Consider the following 25,068-nt stretch of genomic DNA (forward strand, 5'->3'; position numbering starts at 1 on the left):
AATGGATGTTAGAATCCTGCAGATTAAAAAAAAAAGTAACTTTTGTGCTTTAACTCATTAGTTATTTCAACACTGTATTATATCTAGATAAAAAACAACCTTATTAATATCTTGTGTTTTTTATATCAAATTCTCTTCCTTTTTCCATCTTCCTGAAAGCAGTGTTTTAAGTAGCAACTTTCACACACCAATCACCTCTTCATCTGTACATTATGAGGAGCCAATTTAGGCCTGAAACGCTCCATTTTTTCTAAATCTAATAAAGCAAAAAGCATTCTGCAGCGTTCTCTCTGAGCGGATGCACAGTAAATTAGATAAAATAAAGGCTGCTGCCAGCCCACTGCACATGACAAAGCTTGTTATTGACTGGAGACACTAAAAAGATTCCTCCTCTGAAGCCCAAACCTTCCAGCTGCTGTTTCAGGCTTTTCTTGGCTTTAGATTTTGTCCACCAGCTCTCCCAGTGCCTCTTCCAGTCACTCTCCCAGTTCACTGGGGCTGACCGTCAGAATGAAGACAGGTCTGTGGTTCTGACGCGTGGGAGATCTTGGCATCTCCCCTGAAACAACTATTAATAACAGGCCGAGGTAACGTGGTTGCTACCACTCCACTGCCAGGATTCTCTCTGGCTGAGTCACGACCTGCTTTCATCCAGACCTGATGCCTCGGGGAACTTTGGCCTTGTTCAGATCCAATAACTTGTTCTTTTGTCAGGACCCCCATCATGATCCTGCCCAGCTGTCGATTTCATCATCATTTGTTTGTGCTCATAAAGCGTCTACAGCTTAAAATTTATAACCAACCAATGGTGGAAGACTGATGATGGTGCTTTTGTATGTTTTACCAACTAAGTACTACTCTGTTTCAAATATCTGCCACTCATGTTCCAAAACTCACTATTATTATTATCATTAGTAGTATTTTTATCTCCAGGCAGCTCCTGGTACAAGATAATTCAAGTTTGCAATGGAAACCATCTTGCAGAAGTTGAAACTTTGATAGGTAAGATAGGTAATCCATCATGTCAAAGTCCTGCTATCATCACATGTTAATGAATTTCTGTGGTACATTCAAAAGACTGGACTGCCAGAACATTACAGGAAAATAAAGCGAAGAAGAGAAACACCTAGAAAATATGGACACACTGGGTTAGGATAATAAGGAATTTGTTTATGAACACATCACTAGTGAGTTTCCTGAAATTAATTACAACCAGTGGCTGCTTGAAACAGAGGAAAATAATCTAAAATGATGGTATAGATACAGATTACAGCTGCCCTTAAAACATCCTCTTTTCCAAGACTAGCGTTTCATGTACTGACACCCATTCCGTTTGCACTCACAGGTAGAAAATGCGATCCAGGAACTGCACCATGGATGGTCCAGATGACGGACGCATCCAGCCCACTAAAGGTTTCATCAAGCAGGAAGAGGAGAACACACCCGAGCTCACAAAGAGGAAGATGAAGGTCCAGCGGGAGGAGAAGGATGGGAGAACAGCAGGGTCAGCTAAGAAACCCCAGAAACCTGCAGAGAGCAGGAAGGCAGCAGCGTTGGATCTGTCAAAGACGGACCTGCTGCACCTGCTGGGAATCATGGAAGGAGAAGTTCAGGTACGAATCAGATTTACTTCACAAAAAAGCTCTGATAAACTCACTGTACAGTACCAGCACAACATCAAACAGCAGAATGACACTGTTAGAGACTAGCTATTGAACACAGTGGAGAATTTATAGCAGCTACAGAGACATATTTTTCTCAGGAGTTGGTGGAGACCCTAAAGGATAGTGTTTTTACACAAACACAACTGCAGTGGGATGATAATGTTATCCTATGAAGGCAGTGGTGGAAAATAAAGGAGATTCAGGTTTGGGTCCACAAGCTTCTGAAATTCTGTAACTAAACAAACACAGACCTAATCATTGTAGATCTAACATAAAGCCAGCTCTGCTGTAACTGGTCTACAACTTGTTTTTGTGGTGGTTAACATTACTGTAGCTCAAACGATGGAAGTTTAAAGTCCTCTTACAGAAGCATTTTAAAGAATGTATACTTACTATGTTTAACGTGGTTTTCCCACATAAAATTAAAGAAAGCGTTCAAATGGGGCGAGCGCAGAGCTACTCTTTTTCTAACCTGGTCTCATTCTGAAATCGCTGAATACTGGTGCTTGAGCAAGGAATTCCGTCGTCAGACACTGACGAAAAAGCTGTCCTTTCATGTTTGGATGATACACAGCCAGATGCTGTCAGTGTGTACCAGTGTACTGATGGCGTCAGGGGAAACGCAGGCAGACAACAACGTAAGTTAAGGCGAGGCAGAGTCCTAGTAGGGTGGGTGGGAGGGGTGGTGCATCGCCAACTTTCACCTGGGAGGCCGATGTTTGCTTCCCGTATGAATGGTCCCGTAGGCTATAAAGCCAAACTCTTTTGTTGTTGAAGGGTGGTGTTGAATTGCTGTCAGTGTTCTACCGCTGTCGTACATTTAATTTGAAAGAGACTGTATGCAAACTGTACATTTCCTGTGAAAACAGAAGTGTATTTTGAAAAGACACAATGCAGAAATTGACACAGCATCCCAGAACATCAACCCAGGCTACCTTGCACATCATATATCAATGTGGAAAGTCCACGACTAAGCAGCAATATGTGGCGAGGTCGGAGTGAAAATGTTTTGCTTTCTTCTTCATTGAGTAAGGTTTTGGTCACGCATGAGCGAAATTAACACTAGCAAACATTTGCCTACCATTAACTTCATTCAAGGTGAGCAGAGGGTCGAATAAAACATTCCCGTCCATCAAAGCAAAATCTCATCTCCACATTGTAACTTTGGTGAACATTGACCGGCAAAGTTGTAGCCTCAACATATAGCAAAGATGTATGATACTGGCCATGAAAAATATAAACTGCCCCACATAAGAGATGCTGACTGGTTGCTGGTGAGTCTGTAGACGGGCATAGAACGCAAGAAAGTGGAAAATATACCAATAACATCATAATTTACAGTCTTTATGAGCAAACAAGCTACCATCCCCAAGCATGCTAGCTCTCTACCATGTTTTTTGTCAAAACTTTCACTGTGCTAATGCTAACTCTGCTCTCTGTATTGACGAGTCCGCTCTGCATTGGAGGTATCAGGTTTCTTTGTCGGTGTTGTCTGTCCCACTGTTGATATGCATTTCCTGCACTAGACACCGATTGGCTTCTGTATTAGTGACGTACCTAATCCAGCTTGCAGCTATGTTTGAATCTCAGATTTTAGGAAAGTGCAGTAGAGGAATCTGTAAACACCTCTCTACTTTGTATAAATACAAGTCAGTATAGTCAAGGATGGACATTATAGGGGACATAATAAGAAGAAAAACACATCTTTAAGTGTAGGAAGACTTTAAAATATGTGTAGGTAGATCTGGGCTTTCTCCACTGAAGAATTAAAAGTAGGTGTACACACTGAGGAGTGATTTTCTAAATCCCAGAAATTTCAGCAGCTGGTGAAGTAAATATTGAGTCACTAGACTTAAACAGCTTTCTGCCTTTTTAATGACCAGCCTGCTCAGGTACAGTTCCGTCACAGTGAGAGCCGGGGAGTCTTGGAGCTTAGTTATTGATTGAGACGACTGCTCATTGGACAGCTTACCGTGGCTGAAACAAATAGATCCGCACACCAAGTAGCTCCCATTAGGGGGATTTTAATGCTGTGTAACGTCTCAAGCACCATGCTCTTCCTCAGACTTCAGCTTGGTTACCATGCCAACTGAAGACGAGGGAATACTGAAAACAGTTGATTTACTGTAGTCATTTATCATCTTTTTCAGAAACATCCACTGTATAGTTTTTTTCATGGAGCTGCAGCACCTGCAGCTTATAAAACCATAAATACAGCAGAGTTAATCATGAGTGTTGAGACATATTGACGTGTCTCAGTGTGCAATGGCTTAGATTTTGAAAATAACCTTTGCCGGTGTGGAAACAGCCCACTGGCGGCCGCTGGGTTCCAGTCTGATAATGATTTTCTAATGGAGGCACATTTATAAAGTCCTCTCCAGAGAGGCAGGATGCTGCTGCCTCACCCTCTGTTTCCAGCCTGCATTATCTGTTTGGGTGTGTTAAATATTTTCCATTAGCGATGGGACAGAGAAATACACATCACAGAGCGACATTTCACACAGGAAGTGCTGCTTTTGTTCGGCTTTGTTTCACATGATGGGAAAATGGTAAAACCAGACTCTGTATTTAGGAACGTCACAATAAGATCATTGTCATCACCTCTATAATGTCTAAATGGTAAAAAGTGTGTTTCAGGACAATACATAAAATCTACTAACAAAAAAGAAACATTTGCTGCAGCTGATGTTGAGTCTGGTGATATTCTATAGTTTTATTTTTATCTACAAATCCCACGAAAAGTCTGAAACCAACAGTGAATGTGTCCACTAACAAGTATTGTGTGTGTGTATCAAAGCCTGATGTAGCAACTTCCTCTGTGCCATAGAGCTCTGCTGTTGTCCAAATACTATTAAAAACACATCAATGAGCACACCACTTTTGCACTGACATGTTCCTTCATTACCATGAACACACACATTGTCATTTATTTTGACTCAGTCCAACATAGACCATGCTGCTGCCCCAAATACTCACTAGAGCACCAAATGTAGATTAATCCACCACTAAAAATAGTCCCCCCAAAAAACGCACTACTTCCTCCTGTTTGTTTAAAAAAAAAAACTACAGCAATCAGCTGTTTAAGAAAATTACTGAGACTTCTTAAACATGAAACTACATGTTGTGTTTTTAGATTTTTACATCTGCAGTAGAAACCAATGAACTTAGGACCAGGTGTCACAGACAGAAAGTATTGAGAGACGAACTATCTCATTGCTGGTATGGTCGTTTTAAAGGGAACTGAGTAACAGCAGACCTATTCTTTAAACATTATTTACTAGCCTCACTTTTTCAGATAAACAGCAATCATCAGTAAGATTTATATTAGTGACCACACCTGATATGTTAGATTAACTGATGAGGCCATTACATCTTTGTTCGACCATCGACTGTAGCATCAGCAGATCGATGCCTCAGGCATTTTAAAGTCCCTTTGCAGGTGTATCTAGTTTTGGGTAATTCTGTGGACGTGCTGAAAACCGGTGTAATGCTTTTTTGGTTGATTTACCTTTTTGCATTCAATCTATATATATACGGATAAAGTTCTTGGTGTCTTGGTGTGTGACAAGAGACACCAGGCAGAGTGGAGTGAAGAAAACAGCTCCCTCTGCTGGTGGAAACATGCCTTTCTCTTTGTCTGTGATTTATCTGTGATGTCAGTGTGAAAGTAGTCGATGAGGTAATATCCTGGATCCACGTGGGCGCAGCATCACATTCAGATGATGTTAGCTGGGATTATTACTCAGCTGATGTCTGAGCATATCTGTGCAAATATTCTAGAAGTAAAACACCTACATAAAGGCTGAAACAGAAACAGTGGATCTTTTTAAAAGCTATTCAACACTGGGCTGTTCATCTTTGGGAATTCATAGTGTTTCCGTATGAGGGTCATGTGCATCGTTTATTTGGATTATAAAATACTGTTGTTTTTTTGTGGATTGAAGCCACCTTTCTTCTTCTTTCTTTCTTTCTTTCTTTCTTTCTTTCTTGCTTTCTTGCCTAAATTTTGTTTTTACACATCTTATTTTTGAGCTGGCCCTGTTGAATGTTTCTTTTTATGGATTATGTTTTACCATTTGTTACTATTAATGTTGTAGATTTTTAATTTCTTGGGATGTGTGACGCATGCAAAGGAGCTTTTATTCGCAAAGCACTTTCTTCTTCTTCTGCCTATTCTTCTTCTTATCATTATTATTGTTATACAGCCTCATTATCAGTTCTGAAGTGCTTATGACCGTGTAACAACAGGGAAACAACCCTCAATATCATCAAAAATCTTTGCTTTGTTTTGTTTTTTAAGTGGAAAGGCTCAGACTCAATTCTGGTAATAATAATAAATTACTTATAATGAAATAAAAACATAATACTAAGCACCACTGCAGTGTTCAAAGGTCCAACGCTGAACAAATACACAAAATAACCATTAAACTCACACAAAACTAGCATTAAAGAAAAAAACATTAAAATCTCTTTTGTGTCTCTTCAGGCCAGAGAGGACATCATCGGCCTGCTGAAATCAGACAGAACCAGACCAGAGAGTCTGGAGGCTCACTACGCCTCAGCTGTCCCCACCAAACCCCTGCAGGCCCTGCAGAGAGACGGACTGCTCACCCTCAGCAACAACAGCACTGAGGACGTGTATGAGAAACCAATGGCCGAGGTGAGAGGAGAATATATTGAAAGGATTTAGTTGGGATTAGACTGACTGAAAGACTCAGTCAGGAGTCATGAAACAGTGGATTTACTCCTGCTTGTGAATCCACAAGTCTCAAAATCAGTCTGCTTGGACTTTTCATGGTGACAGTAGGTGATCATATACAGTAGCTTATATCTTCTATTCTTTCTGTATTTAAATGGAGAATTAAAAGAATATTCACATAAAATTTACAGTCTGAAAAGTTTGTCACTCTTCAACACTTCAGTGGTGGAAAGTAACAAAATATATTTACTTCAGTACTGTAGTTAAGTACAAGTCGAGGTATACCTTTACTTGAGTATTTCCATTTTATGCATCTTAATGTGTCTACTCCACTAAATCTCACAGGAAAATATTGTACTCTTTACTCCATTACATCTGTATGACAGCTTTAGTTACTTTTCAGATAATGGTTTTTATCCCCCTCCCATCTGAGGAAATTTATGTATCTCCAGCTGTGTTGATTTTGAATGGTTGCAATGAACTGAAGGATGAAGTGTTCCTTTATGTGTTGGGCTGTGGGTTTATAGATGCGCTGTTCTCACAGGACAGGGACGCTACAAACATATGATGATCTTGTAGAATGTGATGCACTGCTGTAGGTTAAACTACCTAACACTATATAAAGGAGTTTAAAATGAGCACAGCCTTAAAAATCTACAGTAGTAAAATGCAGCATACACATTAATGCAGCAGTAATATTAATCCAGGAGCATCAGATATAATAGTAAAACACTGACAGTGAACATGTTACTGCACAATGATTACTTTTACTTTTCATACTGTATGACAGTAAGTACATAAGTAAGTATTATAAGTACATTTTGCTGATTATACTTCCGTAGTTTTACTTAAGTAAGGTTTTGAATGCAGGACTTTTATTTGTTGTAAAGTACTTTCACAGTGTGGTATTAGTACTTTTAATTGAAGGATGCCAGATTCTTTCCAGGAAACTTTCAAGGGAATTATTAGGAAGTTACAGACCTGTAAAATTAAGTATTTATATCCCTTTTTTCATCACCATGACTACATACTATTCAAAGCGCTCCCCACTCGCCCGCAATGAACTTCAGTTGGAGAGGTTTTGAGTGCTGGTGGAAAAGTACCAGAATCAATCTAAAAGTTTTAACTGTACATTGTAAACTCTCCCAAGCTTGTTAAATTCCCAAAAAAGACCACAAACTGAAGCATGACCTCAGTGTCCTCCATTGGGAACTCCTTACCAACAGAAAAAAACAGGAAGGAGCTAAATTCTACATCTACCAAAATGAGGATTTTCTTTTTACAGTTGAGTGATTAAATATACTGTAATCAGAGTGGTTTCAGAGAGTTTGGAGAGCAGGTAGCTGTCACAGATAATAGATGGAGTACCAATATCCTTTTATTTTGGTGGTGCATTTGTACCAGGGTTCCTGCATGTGAAATCATGCTCTTTTGTGTGTTGAATGACAGTGGTTTCTACTTGAAAATGTAATTTTCCATGCTCAGTGAAATCTGCAGGGTGTCGTAAAAAGGCCGAACAAATGTGCAGCGAGAGCATTTGAATAAAGACTCTCTGCTCATTGTTAGCCCACAAACACCACATCACCATAGCCGTAGCTAATGGTTTTGGGATACTGTGTCGGCAGATGTGTTGTCAGGGTGTGAGTTGTTGTTAATAATGAGTGTTGACGTGTTTCCCATCAGTTGGACCGTCTGGAGGACAAACAGAAGGAGACGTACAGACGGATGTTGGAGCAGCTGCTGCTGGCAGAGAAATGTCACCGCCGCACCGTCATGGAGCTGGACAACGAGAAACGCAAACACACCGACTTTATGAACAAGAGCGACGACTTCACCAACCTGCTGGAGCAGGAGAGGGAGAGGTGAGGGGGAGCGTGTGTGTGTGTGTGTTAGTACAGTAGTTCCCAACTGTTCCAGCCACTAGGTCTAGATTTCTCCTTAGTCATTAGTTCAAGGTCCCACGGTTCAATACATTTAGGATCATACTTGCATTTAGCTATGTTGCCTGTCAAGTAGCTGTCACTTAGTCACTCACTCTACAGCAGAAAATGGCACTTCAAAATAAATGCTCTGTGCTGGAAATGAACTGAACTTTAAAACAAAGTGTGTTGACATGTTTGCAAGTCACTTGCGATCCGTTCACAATGGTGCCCACGACCTGCTTTTGGACTGCGACCCACCAGTTGGCAAACACTGTTGTTAGAAGGTTTTACCACTGAGTTTACGTGCAAACAAAGTATGATATCAGGAAACTTGTATCTGGTAACATGTTTTTTTTCTATTTGACAAAAGGAGCTAACATTCTCAAAGAAGTTAAAGATAATTGCAGGCATTATTTTATGTTTTTCTCACTGTCAAAAAATCCCATAAAAAAAGACCCAAACCAAAAATGTTTTAGTCCATCTTTAAATACTTTCAGACTTCCAGTCTGTGGCTCTCAGCTTCTTCCTCGTAAAGATGTTTTTCTTTAAAAACAACAAATATATTGTTTCACTGTTAAAAATGGCTCATTGATTTCTTAAAACCGCTGGTCACTGTATTTTTTTTTTTTTTATCAAAAACACACAGGAGGAAATAGTGCATTTGTTGGGGACTATTTTAAGCAGTGGATTAATCCACATTTGGTGCTCCAGTGAGTATTTGTGGCAGCAGGACAGTGTATCTGGGACTAAATCAATATAAACTCCAGTGTGTATGTGTACATGATAATGAACATACTAGGAATGGTAACGATTAACCATTAATCAGTTATATGTGACTGGTTACACCCATCGGTTAATTTTGCTACTCTTCAGTTTACTACACTTCGCACCATCCAGGTATGATAGGAGCTAGCTAGCTAACAGTGCCGCTCATTTGGCCATTATCGCTAGCAGTTTTTGCTGTGGAAACATTGTGCCCACCCTCTGTCCCCTGTGAGTAAGCAGCCTAGTTTTGAGCCATGAAACCCCTTTGGCATTGTTGACTATGTTACTACCATTAGCAGTGTCATCATGGCTAATGATGCTAACAAAGAAAACAAAGCAAAAAGGGTTTTGTGGTTCAACATAAAGCCACTTACTCACCAGGACAACCTGGAGGGAGACTGTAGGGTGGGCGCAATGTTTCCGCAGTCAAGTGTTCTGCCACCAGGATAGCACTACCAGCTGTAATCGTCAAATGAGTGGTGCCGCTAGCTAGCTAATGTTAGTCTCCTCCTGACCCACGTGGTGTGCAATGTAGAGGGGCCAAGAAACCAGTGGAGACCAGAGGGTAGGCACATTACATACATGTTAAAGCAGCCAGCTGTCTGTCAGCAAAGCCAAAAAAAATAAATAAAAGGCAAGACATTTACATCACAAAACATTAAAATATTGCTACCTCTAAATTGATAGCGCTTTGAAGCCCCAAGCTAACGGAATCAAAGGAGTGCCTGACTAATAGAAAGGGCTTCTTGTATTTCACGTCTTTATTTTTTTCTTAAAAATTAAACAGTTACTTACCGGTTAATGGGTGTCGGTCTTTCACTCATTCATTCATTTTCCATAACCGCTTTTCCTCTTGAGGATCGCGGGGGGGCGGCGGGGGCGGGGGGGTGAGAGGCAGGGTACACCCTGGACAGGTCGCCAGACTATCACAGGGCTGACACATAGAGACAGACAACCATTCACACTCACATTCATACCTACGGACAATTTAGAGTCACCCATTAACCTGCATGTCTTTGGACTGTGGGAGGAAACCGGAGAACCTGGAGAAAACCCACGCTGACACGGGGAGAACATGCACACTCCACACAGAGGGGCTCCCCCACCCTTGGTTCTAACCAGGAACCCTCTTGCTGTGAGGCGACAGTGCTAACCACAGCCATGTCGGCCTTTTGAAAGCAAAATTAACCGAAACTGACATCCCTAGAAGGAATATGGCACACAGTGCAACAGTGTGGCTAACTTGTATGTTTTTAATAGTTTTTGGACAACACTGAAGCTCTATGGCACAGAGGAAGAAGATAAATCACAGCATAGAACCAGTGAAACGTGGCAAACGGATATAAAAAAACCAACTTGATAACAGTGTGATGAATCTACAGCAGGGGTGAAATCCAGATGTCAATCTGAGAAACTTTCAGTACATCAAACCCATCTGCCTGGTGGAAGCAAGTTAGGACGTAGCTGCTGAGATCACACACGGAGCTGTCATAATATTTCTGCCGTTCTGAAAAATATACAGCAGTACAATCTTTTACTGAGGCTGATGAGAAAGATTCTCATCAGATTCTTGGAATATCTTGATAGCAAAAACTGAATGATGGAAAAACTCAATGCCCTTGAAAAACATGGATGTTCTGCAGATGTTTGTTTACTTGTGTGGTAGAAGGCATCAGATAAGACCCATACCGTCACGGTTTCGGATGATGGTTATGATAGGAAAGTTGATGAGTCGTGCTTTATCAAGTCATCAAGTACACACGGCACAATGCACAGCCTCAACCGACTTAAACCCTTCAGCTTCTGTGTTGCAGGAGAATTCAAATCCTCCTTACAGCATCTTTCATTTTAGTCTTTATATTATTCTTTTAGTTTAGTCTGTAGCTTTGTTAGTGGTAATATGAGACATTCCTAGTGACAATAGGTGCATTTGTGTAGAGGAGTGTGCATTGCTGTCTGTCACCCAACTCAAGGCAACCTGAGCTGCCTCTTAAAGGTGCAGTCTGCGAGTCTAATCCAATACAGTTCTTGTTAAATTCAGCAAATATCTCCTGTCTGTTCTGTGCGTGCACTGAAAGAAATTTAGTTTCCATATATAGATCTGGCTATTTATAGATGGGAAACAAACAAACTGGCACAAACTGAGCCACATGACGCTGTTCCAGCTAATCCTATTCGACCTCCATGACCAACATGCCCATAAGGTTATTTTTAGTATGATTGTTTTGACCACAATTGATTGAATTTGCCACATATCGTAAGCTGTATGGGTAATTGACTCATTTAACGCTAATGGTAAGTTAGCAAGTTATCATTATGTCTATTGTGGCTCTTTCATTGGAATGAAATGACCCAGCGTGAATAAGGGGGAATAAGGGTGTTGCTGCCCATTGCCTCCTTTGTGACTGAGTACCTTGTACCTATAAAACTTCAAACACCTGAATGTGGAATAATGCTTTACTGCACCTCATTTACCTTCACTGGGTCTCATATCTCTGTACGGCTCGTAACAACGTCCGTCAAATCTTCTTCTCTGAAGAACCTGCTCATTGTGTTCCCAGTGAGCACTGATTTGGTGGTTTGCAGGCCCAGAGAAGTCTAGACTTTAATGTAGCAACAGCCCTGCAAGAGAATACTTCCTTATGAAGGTTATACAGTTCAGTTTTTGAAGATTGTTTAGTTAAGAGACATGTTGATTTCACTTTATGGCTGATTTGGAGTCTGTACTTTTAATTTCTAGCTGTCAACATACAGCCCCTCCTGGCTTAAATGTGGTCCAGCCCTGCTGTCAGCTCTCAGCTCTGTCTGATAACACATTCCTGTTGGCTGTAGTCAGCGTGCAGATTCACTGCAGGTGATATCATGAATGAATGGATCAAGCGTGATGTCATTCCCAGCAGAGATCATGCCGGACGATTAAAGGCTCTGTTTGCATAACAAACTGTCACAGGCAAATAAAACTACACAAGAAAAGGTTTGTCAGAAACCTGCTGAAAAAGGTCAGTATTTTACTCTAGCAATGCTGCAAAACTGAACTTTTATTCAGGAAAAATCTGGTTATCTGTCTAAAAGTTTGTCTTTGCTCTTTTAAACCCTATCCAGTAAAGGCTCTGCTCTTTGCAGACTTTTCAAACTCTGTGTAACTTGGACAAAAACTAATGCAGACTTGATGTTTCTCTGCAATGAATCAGCTCAAGGACGATTTTTTTTTACCACTTTTTTGCCACTTGCCAACAGAAACACACTTTAAACACAACACTGACATACTATCTTCTCATTTGATTAGTTAAACTTTTTAGCAAACATTTGCTTATTTCCACAGCCAGCATAACACAATCACTTATTTGTAGTGGTGCTTGTGTCCATCTGATGAATGTAAGTCTAATGTTCACTCTCCTTTTCACTCAGTTTTTGGTCTCCACCAACTCTGAAGGGAAATATCCGGCTCTTTAGCTGCTAAATGTTCCACAATGTTCTGTAATGACATAGGTGCGGACATTTCCAGTCGCGTCTCTGTCAGCTCTGCTAAATATGGGCTAAATTAATGCTCTTATGTCTATTTTGCACATGTTGGTGGTGCATTTTGTGGTTGGCTTTGGACAGCGTTGGCGTGTGGCTGTGTGTCACTCATCGGGATGAGGAAATCAAGTCAGAGAAATGAACCTCAAAGCCATGTGCACCATTTCAGGGACACATGTTCAACCTGGAAACTGTAGCAAAATGGTGCACACTGTTTTCAGATTAAACGTGCTCCAGGTAGGGGAGGTGTGTGTGGAGCTAACAGATCACTCAGCAGTGGACTCCACTGTAGCTCTGTATCTAACTAAACTAAACTCAAAGTCTGCCCACTTTTTAGTGGTCTGAACAAATGCAAAGGATTTAATTTTAAATCTTTCCTGTAACTGTGTGAGGAGCTAAACCTTGAAGAGACGATGGTATGATCCTTTAAGTGAAAGTGAACTTACTGACTGGTAAAATCACACTGTTGCTGCTATTTTAGGAAACCAAAACATATGTGTTGGCATTTTCTGACTTTGCTAATACCTTCATTCAAAATGTCCTCGTGATGTTATTAAACTGCATTATGTTTCTTTTCAAACTACAAATTAGTTGTAGTTGTAGAGGTATATAAAGTTTTAGGAGACACGGTTGCAGCAGAACACACAACGGCATCATCGACTCACATTTGTAGGCTTTTTCTTATGGGACAGTGATTTTCTAGTGCCAGGCCACCCTGAGGCCCCTGATCCCAGTCTGGTAGTGTGGTTTGAGAAGTTTTATGATTTAACCCAGTTAACCATGTCTGCCTTCAGAAAAATGTAGGCTTGATTCTCTGTAATTTCACAGTGGTAAAATTCTGATTCATGTGAAAATGCACCCTGAAAAAAACCCTGTTTTTATCCCCTTAACAGTCAACAACAAATGCGCATCCTCGGTGTCAAAGCGTTCTTGTCAACTCGTCTGCTCTGAATGTTAATAAGGACGGTAATTATTGCTACTATAATTAGCTGCAGATCAGCATCTCTGGGTCTGACGTGTTTGCTGTGGGCTCCGTTTTATGAGTGTTTGGGGCTCTCTTCGCTCTCTCTGACAGGCTGCTGTCAGCACTGATGCTATGAATAGACCCACACAGAGAGAAGCTTTCTGCAGAGCCATCGTGTGCCAATGAGGTTATAATGACTGATACTCAGTGTCCTGAGCAAAAGAAGGGAGCAAGCTAAGATATATGGCAGAGGAATTACTGACGATGATCATACTTTTATAAGTTAATCACAGAGGAGTATGAACTGAGACGTTATGGTGTCATCCAATTTGTTTGAAGTCAGTTCTGGTGCATCTCATGTAACAAGACCTCTACTTCTGTACACAGACATTCATGGTACTGAGAGGATGAATTCTACTGACTTTGGTGATCTCCTGACTAAGCTCGTCACGATAAATACTTCTGTTGGACAATATATTGTCCCAGTGTAACACTGGGCACCTTTCGTCCTCCGTACATGCCATCTCCTCAGCCCATTTAGTAATTTTCCATTCACCCTGCCTCGTCACCACACCTACCTGCCAGCCTATCACCTGTCCACTCATTCCCACTCCTGCCAGTCCTCCATGCCCACGCAGCTTACCTATGAATCATTACCTCCTGTCACTATAAAGACGCCCGCTTCACAGACACTTCTTGCTAGATTGTTCTTTGCCTCATCCCGACTGCTTCCTCGGTATCGACCCTGCTGTCTCTGGCTCACTTGCTTCATCTGATCCTTGGTAATTCACTCTGCCTCCCATCTTCGACCACAAGCTCTGCTTCTGCCCACCTGGTTCCTGTTCGCCTGTTTCCTGGGGCCTTCTGGAAAGAACGTCATATCATACAATAAGTCAAAATTATTTATCGTGACAGGCCTACTCATGACTTTTCCTCTGGTGCCACCATGAGGTTCACACTTGTGGCTTTGAGTGAAATACCTAAACAACTACAGGACAGATTGTCATGTACTTTGGTTCAGACACTCATATTGATGAACTGTAATAACTTTGGTGATCCTCTGACTTAACATGCAGCAGCTAGGGCTGATGGGAATGTCATTAGTTCTGCAGATATTTGGTCATTAACCAAAGGACACTTAATAGTCTAACCTGATGGAGGTGCTGGATGAAACATGAAAGGGAACACTAAAAGTCAGTAGGCTTCATCCTCAGGACACCATTAATCTGTCTTCAAAATTTCATGGCAATCCAGTTGAAAGTTGTTGAGAAATTTCAGTCTGGACCAAAGTGATGGTTTTCCAAAATGTGGCCATTTGTTACTCATTTTCTAATATTTGTCTGGCCAGCAGTGGGAGGGTTTGATATGGAAGGAGCGTACATCGAGAAGAGTTGGGTAAGAGGATAATGGGGATATGATTTGTATTGTTGCTCTTCTGTGCTTATATCTTTGAGCCTTAACAAAAAGACTTCAAAAGAAAATTATATAAAAATGAAAATTGAATTATTACACCTGCATGAGTTATATTGTTAGGTGTAGTTTCTCCTTGAACTTCTACTACAAATGGCATCAACATGTTGTCATTTGATTTATTCCTGATTGTACAAAACCACAAGCCTTGTCGCTGGAAATTATTGGGGAAATGTCCTAGAGGCTTTTATCTAGCAAGAGTTGAAATGTGTGCAACAGAAGAATCGACTTCTTTCCAAAACTACAGGCAGCCAACAAAAGTGCAAATATCTAAGCCACAAAAACACAGGCAATTAATGTAAAAGTGCTTTTGTGTACTGGTGATATTTATGTATAGCATGTATTTGGAGCAATGATAGAGACCCTCTGCATCTGTAAGCTCTTTGCACTGCTCATATTTGGCTCATTTGAGAGCCTCTGCAATGCAAACCACAGGCCTCCTCTGCTGTCTGAAGCTATGATCTCACACACATACAATTCAGCCACTATGGAGAATTTATATCCACGTCCTTCTCCCTTTGCACGATACAGGGGGATTATAATGAGAAAGGCTGTGCAAGTCTGGCATTGTCTGCTCCAAAACAAAAACTCTCGCCTTGCATTGTTGCCTCGTTTCTATGGAGACACTGCTGGCTCTAAGACAGACAGGAGACAATTAGGTCAAAACTGGAGCAGCATTTTTAGGAAAAGGACAGAAATGTTTAGACTTAAAAGTGGCTTCATGAGTTATGTCATACCTGCCGCCCAGTCGGCTCTCCAAACAAAACGGGAGAAAGAAAAAGAGGAAAAGCTTTCTGAACCCCTCCTCTTCCTCGGTGTCCAAACAAGGGCAGGGCCTCTTTGGCCCTATATGGAGGGGTGGATGACATCACCAGCCAGCGGAGCAGTGCTGTTTAGGACGACATCCACCTTTTTCATTGTCCAGCGATGACATGTTTGGAATGTGATGGCTTTAATTCCCCACGGTGCTGGGCCCCCTCCTTCCTTCACTCTCTGGCTCCGTGAGAGACTCAGCAGCAGCAACAGCAGCAGCAGTTTGGCTCCTGCTTAGCTTTAAAAACAGATATGGATCAACCTGCTCTGCATCCCAACTCTTTGGTAAGTTCAACAGAGATTCGGGGGAGGAAGTTTTTGACACAGGAGGAGCAGACTGCAAACATCTGGAATCTGCGTTTTTTGATTCAAACCTGCAGAACACTTGCTGTGTTGAAACCTGTCTGATGTGACCCACATGAAAGGGAAACTGTAGCAGACTCTCTCTCAGACACACACAGAGACTCCTGCAGAGATTAGTTAAACATCTACCAACGTGAAGCTGAATTCTCTTGAACTTTGTTGGCAGCTCTGCAGTACCTCTTACTACTGCTTTATCCCAGTCATTCGGTGTGTTGTGCAAGATTCTATGTCATACAGGTACAGCAGTGAGATAGTATCTCTTCTCTGTTCTTTTGTCCTCTGACAGTGTTCAGACAGAACACTGGGTGAGGTTTAGAGATGGCACAATTGCATACAAGCTGTTTGCTCTGTGTTCTAGTGGGTGAAGCACATTCAAGACAGTTGAACACTTTTGCCATAACATGTGGTTAGATGACACTTAGATGACACATCCTGGCATACAACCAGATGTATAGGTGCAGTTTTTGTACACGCATACACACAAATGAAATTCTATCAGGGGTATTTTCTGCCTTGACTGTGATCAGTTGGGTAAGTCACAGCAGACATAACTAAAGCTTTCAACTCAAGACACCTGCGTGTTAATGGAGATCATGACATGTGGCTGTAATTCTTCCCTTTACTGAACTCTAAACAGGACAGCTCTGTCGGTGAGAATCACAAGTATTTGGGCCTTTATCTGCCTCTTTTTTATTTCCTTTGTTCCTTCGCTTATCCTGTTGTTGCCTTTTATTCTGCATGCCTGTCTCCCCATCCTGGATCAGGTGGTTATTGCTCTCATTCTGAGTCTGGTCTGGCTTTCATAGAGATGTGCAACATCTTTCCCCCATCTGATATGTTTCCTTTTCTGCATTTAATTATTCATGTTTGTAAGTGTACTTCTAAACATTTTGATGTCAAATTAATTCAGTATTGATATCTTCTGCAATGCCACAATGTTCTGGTTAAAATATGTTTCAAATTAACACCCACTCACATCTTGTTTTCTTCTGTTTCTTAGACTCAAAAGGTTGTTGGAGCAGGAGAAGGCCTACCAGGCTCGTAAGGACAAGGAACACAGCAGGAGGCTGGAGAAGGTCAGAGCGGAGCTGGTTAAGCTCAAGTCCTTTGCCCTGATGTTGGTAGACGAGCGGCAGCTGCATATCGAGCAGATTGACCAGCAGAGCCAGAAGATCCAGGACCTCACTCAGAAGCTGCAAGAGAAAGAGCAGCGTTTGACAGCGGTCAGTGACACCGCAAAGGAGGACGGACAGAAGATCCTCAAGTTGGAGGCTGAGCTGGAGCACAAAGCGGCCAAGTTTGCACAGGAACACGAGGAGATGACGGCCAAACTGGCCAACGAAGAGTCCCAAAGCCGACAGCTTAGGCTGAAGCTAGCTGGTTTGGCACACAAGATTGAAGAGCTCGAGGAGAGCAACAAGGTGCTGCAAAAATCAGACGAAGACCTGCAGGAGTTAAGGGAGAAGATCAGCAAAGGGGAGTGTGGGAATTCGTCTCTCATGACGGAGCTGGAGAATCTGCGGAAGAGAGTGCTGGAGATGGAGGGCAAGGATGAGGAGATAACCAAAACAGAGACTCAGTGCAGGGAGCTGAGGAAAAAGCTGCAGAGTGAGGAGAATCACAGCAAGGAGCTGAGGCTGGAGGTGGACAAATTGCAGAAGAGAATGGTTGAACTGGAAAAACTGGAGGGGGCTTTCAGCAGGAGCAAAACAGAGTGCTCTCAGCTTCATACAAACCTGGAAAAAGAGAAACGTGTTGTGAAGGATCTGGCTGGTGAGCTGGAGACGGTGAAAACTCGGTTGAAAGAACTTGAGAGCGCCGAGTCAAAGTTTGAAAAGGCAGAGATGGTCCTAAAGGATGATCTTATGAAGTTGAAATCCTTCACAGTTATACTGGTAGATGAAAGAAAAAATATGGCAGAGAGGCTTAAACAGGAAGAACAGAAAAGTGATGATTTGAGTAAGATGTTCAAAGCAGAGCAGGGCAAGGTTACAGAGGTCACAGAGAAGCTGATTGAGGAGAGCAAAAAGCTTCTCAAATTCAAATCAGAAATGGAGGTCAAAGTGTCAACCCTCATTAAAGAGAAAGAGGAGTTAAAAACTAAACTTGTAAGTGAAGAGGAAAGGTGTAGGGAGATGAATACCAAACTGGGTAGTATGAAAATAAGAATGGATGGACTTGAGGAATCAGAGAGGGAAATGCAGAGAAAGTGGTCCAACAAGGACAATAACAGAAATCCAGATGACGACAACAAAGTCAAAGAGCTCACGCTAGAAATTGAAAGACTAAAGAGCAGGCTCAAACAACTTGAGGTGGTAGAAGGTGATTTAATGAAAACAGAGGATGAGTATGATCTACTGGAGAAGAAATTCAGAACAGAGCAGGACAAAGCGAATACCCTTTCAAAGCTGTTGGAAGAAATGAAAAGTCAGATTGCCAGAAACAAAGCCATAGAGAAAGGCGAGGTCATGAGTCCAGAGGCTGAGCTTAGAATTCGCTGCAAGATGGAGGAGTCCAAAACCAGAGAGCTGCAGGCAGACGTCCAGGCCCTGAAGGAGAAAATCCATGAACTGATGAACAAGGAAGACCAGCTCTCCCAGCTGCAGGTGGATTATTCTGTCCTCCAGCAGAGGTTCATGGAAGAGGAAGAGAAGAAGAAGAGCATGAGCCATGACTTTGTCAACCTTACCAAAGAGCTGGAAGCCACAAAGCGCTACAGTCGTGCCTTGAGGCCCAGCATGAATGGAACGAGGATGGTCAGTGTCCCGGTTACTTCCACAGCAGTGCAGACAGATGTGATGGCCAGTGAGCCTGCTGAAGACGAGACGACGGCAGGCTTTATCCGGAAATCAGTCCTTGAGGAAAACCATTTAATGAGCAACCTCAGACAACGGGGACTGAAAAAGCCAACAGTTCTTGAACGATACCCTCCAGCTTCAGCAGAGCTCGGTGCAAGAAAGTCCTGGACACCCTGGTTGAAAAAGAAGGAGGCCATCACACTCACTCAGACCACTCCTGACAAGACAAATAGGGCATCCTTGCTCCATCCACCTGAGATTACCAGGCCAGGCCAACCACTGCACATCCGAGTGACTCCAGATCACGAGAACAGCACTGCCACCTTGGAGATCACCAGCCCTCGAGCTGAGGATTTCTTCTCCAGCACCACCATCATCCCAACTCTCGGCCTTCAAAAACCTCGTATCACAATCGTCCCGAAGCCCACAACCGTAGCATCAAAGAGCAAATCCTGTGAGTTCATAGGAGGTCTCGATCGAGCCAAATCACCTGTCACGATAACCACCATCTCCAGGGCCATGAGTCCAGAGAAGACCAATGGCTGCAGCTCTGACAGCCTTCAGTCACCGGTGTCCATCATCACAGTCAGTACAACTCCTGTGGCTGAAGCATGCGCTTCAACTGAGCCTCATGACATTCCGGCTGGCCGCACAGTGATCAAGATGACCCCAGAGAAGCAACCTGGGCTGGCACCTTTTAGGAAATACAATGGCAACAGCAACATCATCACAACAGAGGACAACAAGATCCACATTCACTTGGGTCCACAGTATAAGAGGCCTTCAGAGGGCTGCAGTAATCCAGTGTTGACACTCAGAAGCTCAGAAAGCAGCAAGGAAATGTCAACAGGAACGGTTCTCCGCTCCCCACGCCAGACCTCAATGGGGAAGACCACTCAGAGCAAAATGACAAGCAGCATAACAATCACACCAATCACCTCAGCATCCTCCAAGCCAACACAGTCAGTGGTGAGAGCTTTAGAGATCATTATGCCCTCCATCTGTCTTTCTTTCTGAATATGCCACAAGCATAAAGAGGCATAGATGACATTTTGCTTTAATCCACAAACAAAAATATCTGAACAATGTCTAATCTTTTACATTGCAGTTGCTTCTGAAATGTTTCAAAATGAAATCAGGTGGTGTGTGCTCCCTAGATAGCACTCTCTCCAGGTATAAGACAATGAATTTATAAACATACAATCTCACTGGTATGAAACTAACACTGGAATGATCTGACATGCATTAGATCCCAGAGAGGCCTTTCCAAGGGTCTTGTATAGAAAATTTACCAACTGACAAATTCACTCCCTTTAACCAAACACGGGCAAAAAGTGACCCATTTGGATCTTTCACTTTTTCACTTTAAGAATTTCAATTTACAGACATGCCACCCTGTTCAAACTCTCATAATATTACCCAACCTGATGTCAGTTAATAGTTGAGAGGGCCAACCCCAGTTAACTCTCACACACTCGTGTTAAATAGACCCAGAAAACACTGACTTGATAATTTGTCACCGAGTCAGAGGCTAGCCCTGTTCCAGGACCATCATCAGTAACTTGGACATTTCAGTCGCTTAAACCAAAACCTTCTGCATGGTAGGCAATCTTTTTTAACAACTGACAAGGTGAGAAAAAACAAAAAACAAAATACACGATCTAGTCCTGAGCAGCAGGTCTGCAGAGTTTGTATGTTCTTCTCTTGCCAGTGTGGGTTTATCCAGTTTCTTCCCACAGTCCAGATATGCGGGTGAGGTTAACTGGCAACTCTAAATTGCCTCTGTGTGTAAAGGTGTGTTAGCCCTGTGATAGACCGGCTACCGCCATATGTGTGCTGAGATAGGCCCCCTCAACCCTGCAAGAATAAGTGGGTATAGGTAATGATGGATGATTGGATGAATGATTAACTCCAACAAAGAAAGGTCTCTTCCCTTAAAGCCATTTACAGCACCACGACTAAAAAATGTAAGCCTTCTTTATATATCTGGTGGGTGAGGCCCTGCTGTATTAAGTAAGAAAGACATCCTGGAGCACTTTTGATTTTGCGTGGTTTGTATTAATCGATGAGATGTTTCTTATGATGTTTACACCTTACACATTACTTGGCGGCTGGAGTGTTGTTTGGAGTATTTGCTTATGGTGAATATTTGCCCTTATAGCAGCTGTGCTAATGGTTGTGCTAAATAAATGGTGACGGCAGCTATGGCTAACTTGGTTCGCAGATAAGCACAACCGGTTGCTGGAATCGAGTGATGTGATCACAGTTAACACAAGGGCTCTGTGCTCTGAACCAGTATTAACCAAGATGGCAACACCTTACTATTTATTATACTGTCACAGCAACAAATTGCTGCTTTATTTATTCCGTTGTTTACTTTCCACAAGAAAAGACCACCAAGTTGAAAATTTCAACTCCCAGGACTAAGTGAATAGAGCAAATTTTGAGTGTTCAGGTCAATTGTGTTGCCCATGCAAATTTATATCTATTCGTACCTTTGCATTGACTTTATATGTAACCTCAATGTGCTACACTCACTTTGCATTCAGTATGAAGACACCACTGCTCAGAGTACGTCATGCTTTTTTGTTACTTTGGACAGCTTGACATTATTTTTTTCCACCTTAAAAGCTGCTAAGAAGATTGCCTACTATCCTGTTTGTTCATATTTTCATAAATCTTCCTGTTACAAATTTTATGAGCTGAAATGTCTGTCAGAAATGTCTGAGTTATGGGGGATGGACTGTAATATGAAGTAGAGTGATCCTGGAACAGGGCTAACCAAAACCATGCTCACTGGGGAGCTCACCTTTTCTTTATGTGCAATTCCTGCATAAACATAACATCTCCTGCACCTCCTGTGTTTTTGTGTTTCTGTGATCCAGATCCTTTTTTTATTTTGCCTTGTCATTTATTTTGCAGCCCAGTTCGGATGTGCAGTCAGCTCGGAGTGCTGCCACACGGATCCCAGTGTCAAAAGGTATGAAACCGAGCAGCAAGGTTCTGGGTGTGTCGACGGTGACAAGGTTAGAGTCGCGGGCCGAGAGCCAGTCGATGAAAATTGAGCTGAGGAAGTCGACGCTGTGCGGCTCTGCCTCTGCAGCAGGAGGCAAGAGCTGAGGGCTAAACACGCTGCCATGGCAACAACTCAATGTGAACACCTCATGATTGAGTTTGCCACCAAATCTGCTGCCAAATACGAGTCACAGGCCACATCAGTATAAATACACAAATGGGACTCTGTGTGATGTCGCCTCTCACAACAGCTTAGCTTTCTAAACACTATTTCAGTTTATACATGTTATCAGGAAAGCTTTTATGTCATTTCAAGGGCAGGTTTTTAAGGTGTTTCATTATATTTTAATTTCCACCGAAGCATCTCTTTGCATGTCTCTTTTGCATCTGTGCATTATGTTTAACTTCATCCTGGTGATATTTTTTGGCAGTAGATTTAGACTTGCTCTCATCATTTACATTTTCATAGCATGTGTTTATTTCAACATTGCTTTTGGAGGTTTCCAGTCACTGGAGCACTGTGAATTGTTTGTGACAGTATGAATTGTCATCATTTGTGACAGGCACCAAAATAAAAATTATTTATATCTGAACCAAGTACGGCATTGCTCTGTAGAACTCATTTGTCTCTGGTGTGAGTGAGCTTTGTGTGTATTAAAAAATGGTGGGTGAGAATCAACCAGGAAACCTCCATAATATTAACCTGGCCATGCTGATAAACAAAGCACAACTCAACAGCCTTATCAACTAATGTCTGAGCTTATGTTTCATGTGATGTTTCCATGGCCTGTGTGAAAATGATAGCAGGCCTACTGTACATGTCTCGGCAATGTGTTGTTTTGGATGAAAAAAGGAAGGCCTATATTTAACTTGAACAGTGTACAGTGTCTAATACTGAGTTTGTACATTAATCTCAATAAATGCTGAATGGATAGACTTTAGTGATAACAGAAATTCTGTAGCCTATTCCATGGTAGGCCATTTTAAATACAACACATATACATGTATTTTTAGAAACTGTAAGACCAATGCTGTTGTTGTCATAATCTGTGATGTCCATTGCGAATAAATGTCCAAAACTATGCATAGAAATCAGAAAACACTTCTAACTGCAGGATTTGCCTGAGGATTATCATGTTTTTAAGTTTTCTTCAGTATCAAAGTGCTCCAGTCACATGATAGTTGTCTGTATGCTCATGGGTACATTGTAAAAAGGAGCTGCTAAAGGCTAATTTGGCATACTTTTAATTTGAACAAGCAGGCTAAAAAACAGTGCCCAAGTTGGAGCATTGGGGAATCCACAGCCCAGAGTCAGACTCTGAAAACTCCTCATCCAGAGCAACAGAGACATTTTTTCTGGAAAGACATTGTTGCTGTTCTTTTTTTTTCTAATGCTGTGAGTACCAAACCCTGGATAAATAAAACCAAACTGTAAGCATGGATAGATATTTATTCAATTTAAAACATTTCCAGGTTCCAGACAAACAAGATACTACCAGAAATGAAGTGAGTAATTATACATTTTTGTAAATTTGGTGAGTTGGGTATGCAAATTGAAAAACACTGGGTGAAAGAGTTGGGTGTTTTTTTTCATGAATTTTGCCAATAGATATGATTTCATTTGACTTTTTACACATGGTTGTACAAACAGGTTGTCATAAAAAACTCTACTTGTGCGATATAATTTTATAGTGAAGGTTTGAACGAAGAATGGTATAAACATGAAGATGGTCTTATTCCAGGTTTACATAAATATCTACTGTCTTAAACGATATGTTTAAGTTACTGATGAACTCTACAGACTCACTGATAAATCAGGAAGATTGTTGCTGTCCCCTGCTACATGATAACATGAACATTTCTGTGGTTGCAATACATATTACTGTGTATCATATCTGATTTTTTCAGCATTACATAGAAGCTTCAGTAAGCATTTAGCTCCCTCTCATGGACAAGTACAAAAATACAAAATGACTAAGATTTTTTTTTTTTCATAAGGAAGAAATCTGACATCTCTAAACATTTAAATCAGGTTATTGCCACAGCAGCCGCCTCACACATCCTCTAATACTCATCTAACTACAATCTTTGATTAAACAAGAATCAATAAACCAGAATAATCTGCAGGTGCAGGTGCAGGTACAGGATCGTGTGTTCTGAAAGGAGACCAGGGACCAAAAGAAATGATCTCAACGAACTCTTAATTAGCCTCTAATAACCAAACAGCTGGGAGGAAGAGAGACTTGGAAATGCTGCTGATGTAAGGAAACAAGGGCATGAAAGAGGGATATTAAACAGTGAGGGCTGAGAGATGGTAATAGAGTCTGGAAGAGGCATCTGGAAAACAGGAGGCGAGTGTAATACGCTGATTCACAACAAGCAGTGTGTTTTTGTCTCAGCTGCAGAATATTGGCCGTGACTTCCCCCGAGGCTGCTTCAAAGAGATTTAGACGGATCAAATGCTCTTCCTGGGAGAAAGTACAGAGGCTGCGCAGGATTATAAAAATCACAGCTGAGCATGATCTTCCTGTCCGCAGTCATGCCATGGCTCTTTTCCTCTGAGAAAACTGTGTGAAACTTGATGTAGGAAAAAGACTTATAAGTCAGTACACAACTGTCAACAGCTATGAGCAGGGCCTTAGTGATAACCTGAAAATCAATATTGTTGATAAAATGTCTGAAAACAGTGCCACGGTTTCCCAGAGCCTGAGGTGAAATCTTCAAATTGCTTTTTATGTCCAACCAACAGTTCAAACTCCAAACATGTTGAGTTTATAATGAAATAAATTGGAGAAAAATCTTTGTTTTTGAGAATGTTTGGCATTTGCTTGATAGCTTAAATCAATGGGGGTTGAGGGCATTACAAGGGGTCATGAGATGATTGCCTAAGTGGAAAATAAGGAGAAACTAAATTATGATACACAAAATAGTGTTTATTTTACCAACATGATCTCATCCCTTCTTGTCATATTTTGACGCTTGGGTAGACGCTCCCAGTGTCATTATAGTGACACTGGTGGTGGCCTTGATGCAGAAGGGGTTGCAGATTAGGTTTAAGTGACACAACTACTTGGTT

General features: G+C 41.7%; 1 protein-coding gene across 2 annotated transcripts in view; it reads left to right on the top strand.

Annotated features, from left to right (window-relative positions):
- LOC126399104 (filamin-A-interacting protein 1) overlaps positions 1 to 23,062 on the top strand; it is a 47,054-nt gene extending 23,992 nt beyond the window's left edge. For both annotated transcript variants that reach the window (XM_050058898.1, XM_050058897.1), the window contains 5 exons: positions 1,346 to 1,613; positions 6,151 to 6,324; positions 8,047 to 8,225; positions 17,180 to 19,946; positions 21,900 to 23,062. In XM_050058898.1, the coding sequence (XP_049914855.1) occupies positions 1,353 to 1,613; positions 6,151 to 6,324; positions 8,047 to 8,225; positions 17,180 to 19,946; positions 21,900 to 22,097 (3,579 nt within the window). In that variant the 5' untranslated portion in view covers positions 1,346 to 1,352 and the 3' untranslated portion in view covers positions 22,098 to 23,062. The remainder of the gene's footprint in view (positions 1 to 1,345; positions 1,614 to 6,150; positions 6,325 to 8,046; positions 8,226 to 17,179; positions 19,947 to 21,899) is intronic.
- The last annotated feature ends 2,006 nt before the right edge of the window (positions 23,063 to 25,068 follow it).

Source organism: Epinephelus moara, chromosome 12, assembly GCF_006386435.1.
Source record: "Epinephelus moara isolate mb chromosome 12, YSFRI_EMoa_1.0, whole genome shotgun sequence".
Taxonomy (NCBI): Eukaryota; Metazoa; Chordata; class Actinopteri; order Perciformes; family Serranidae; genus Epinephelus; species Epinephelus moara.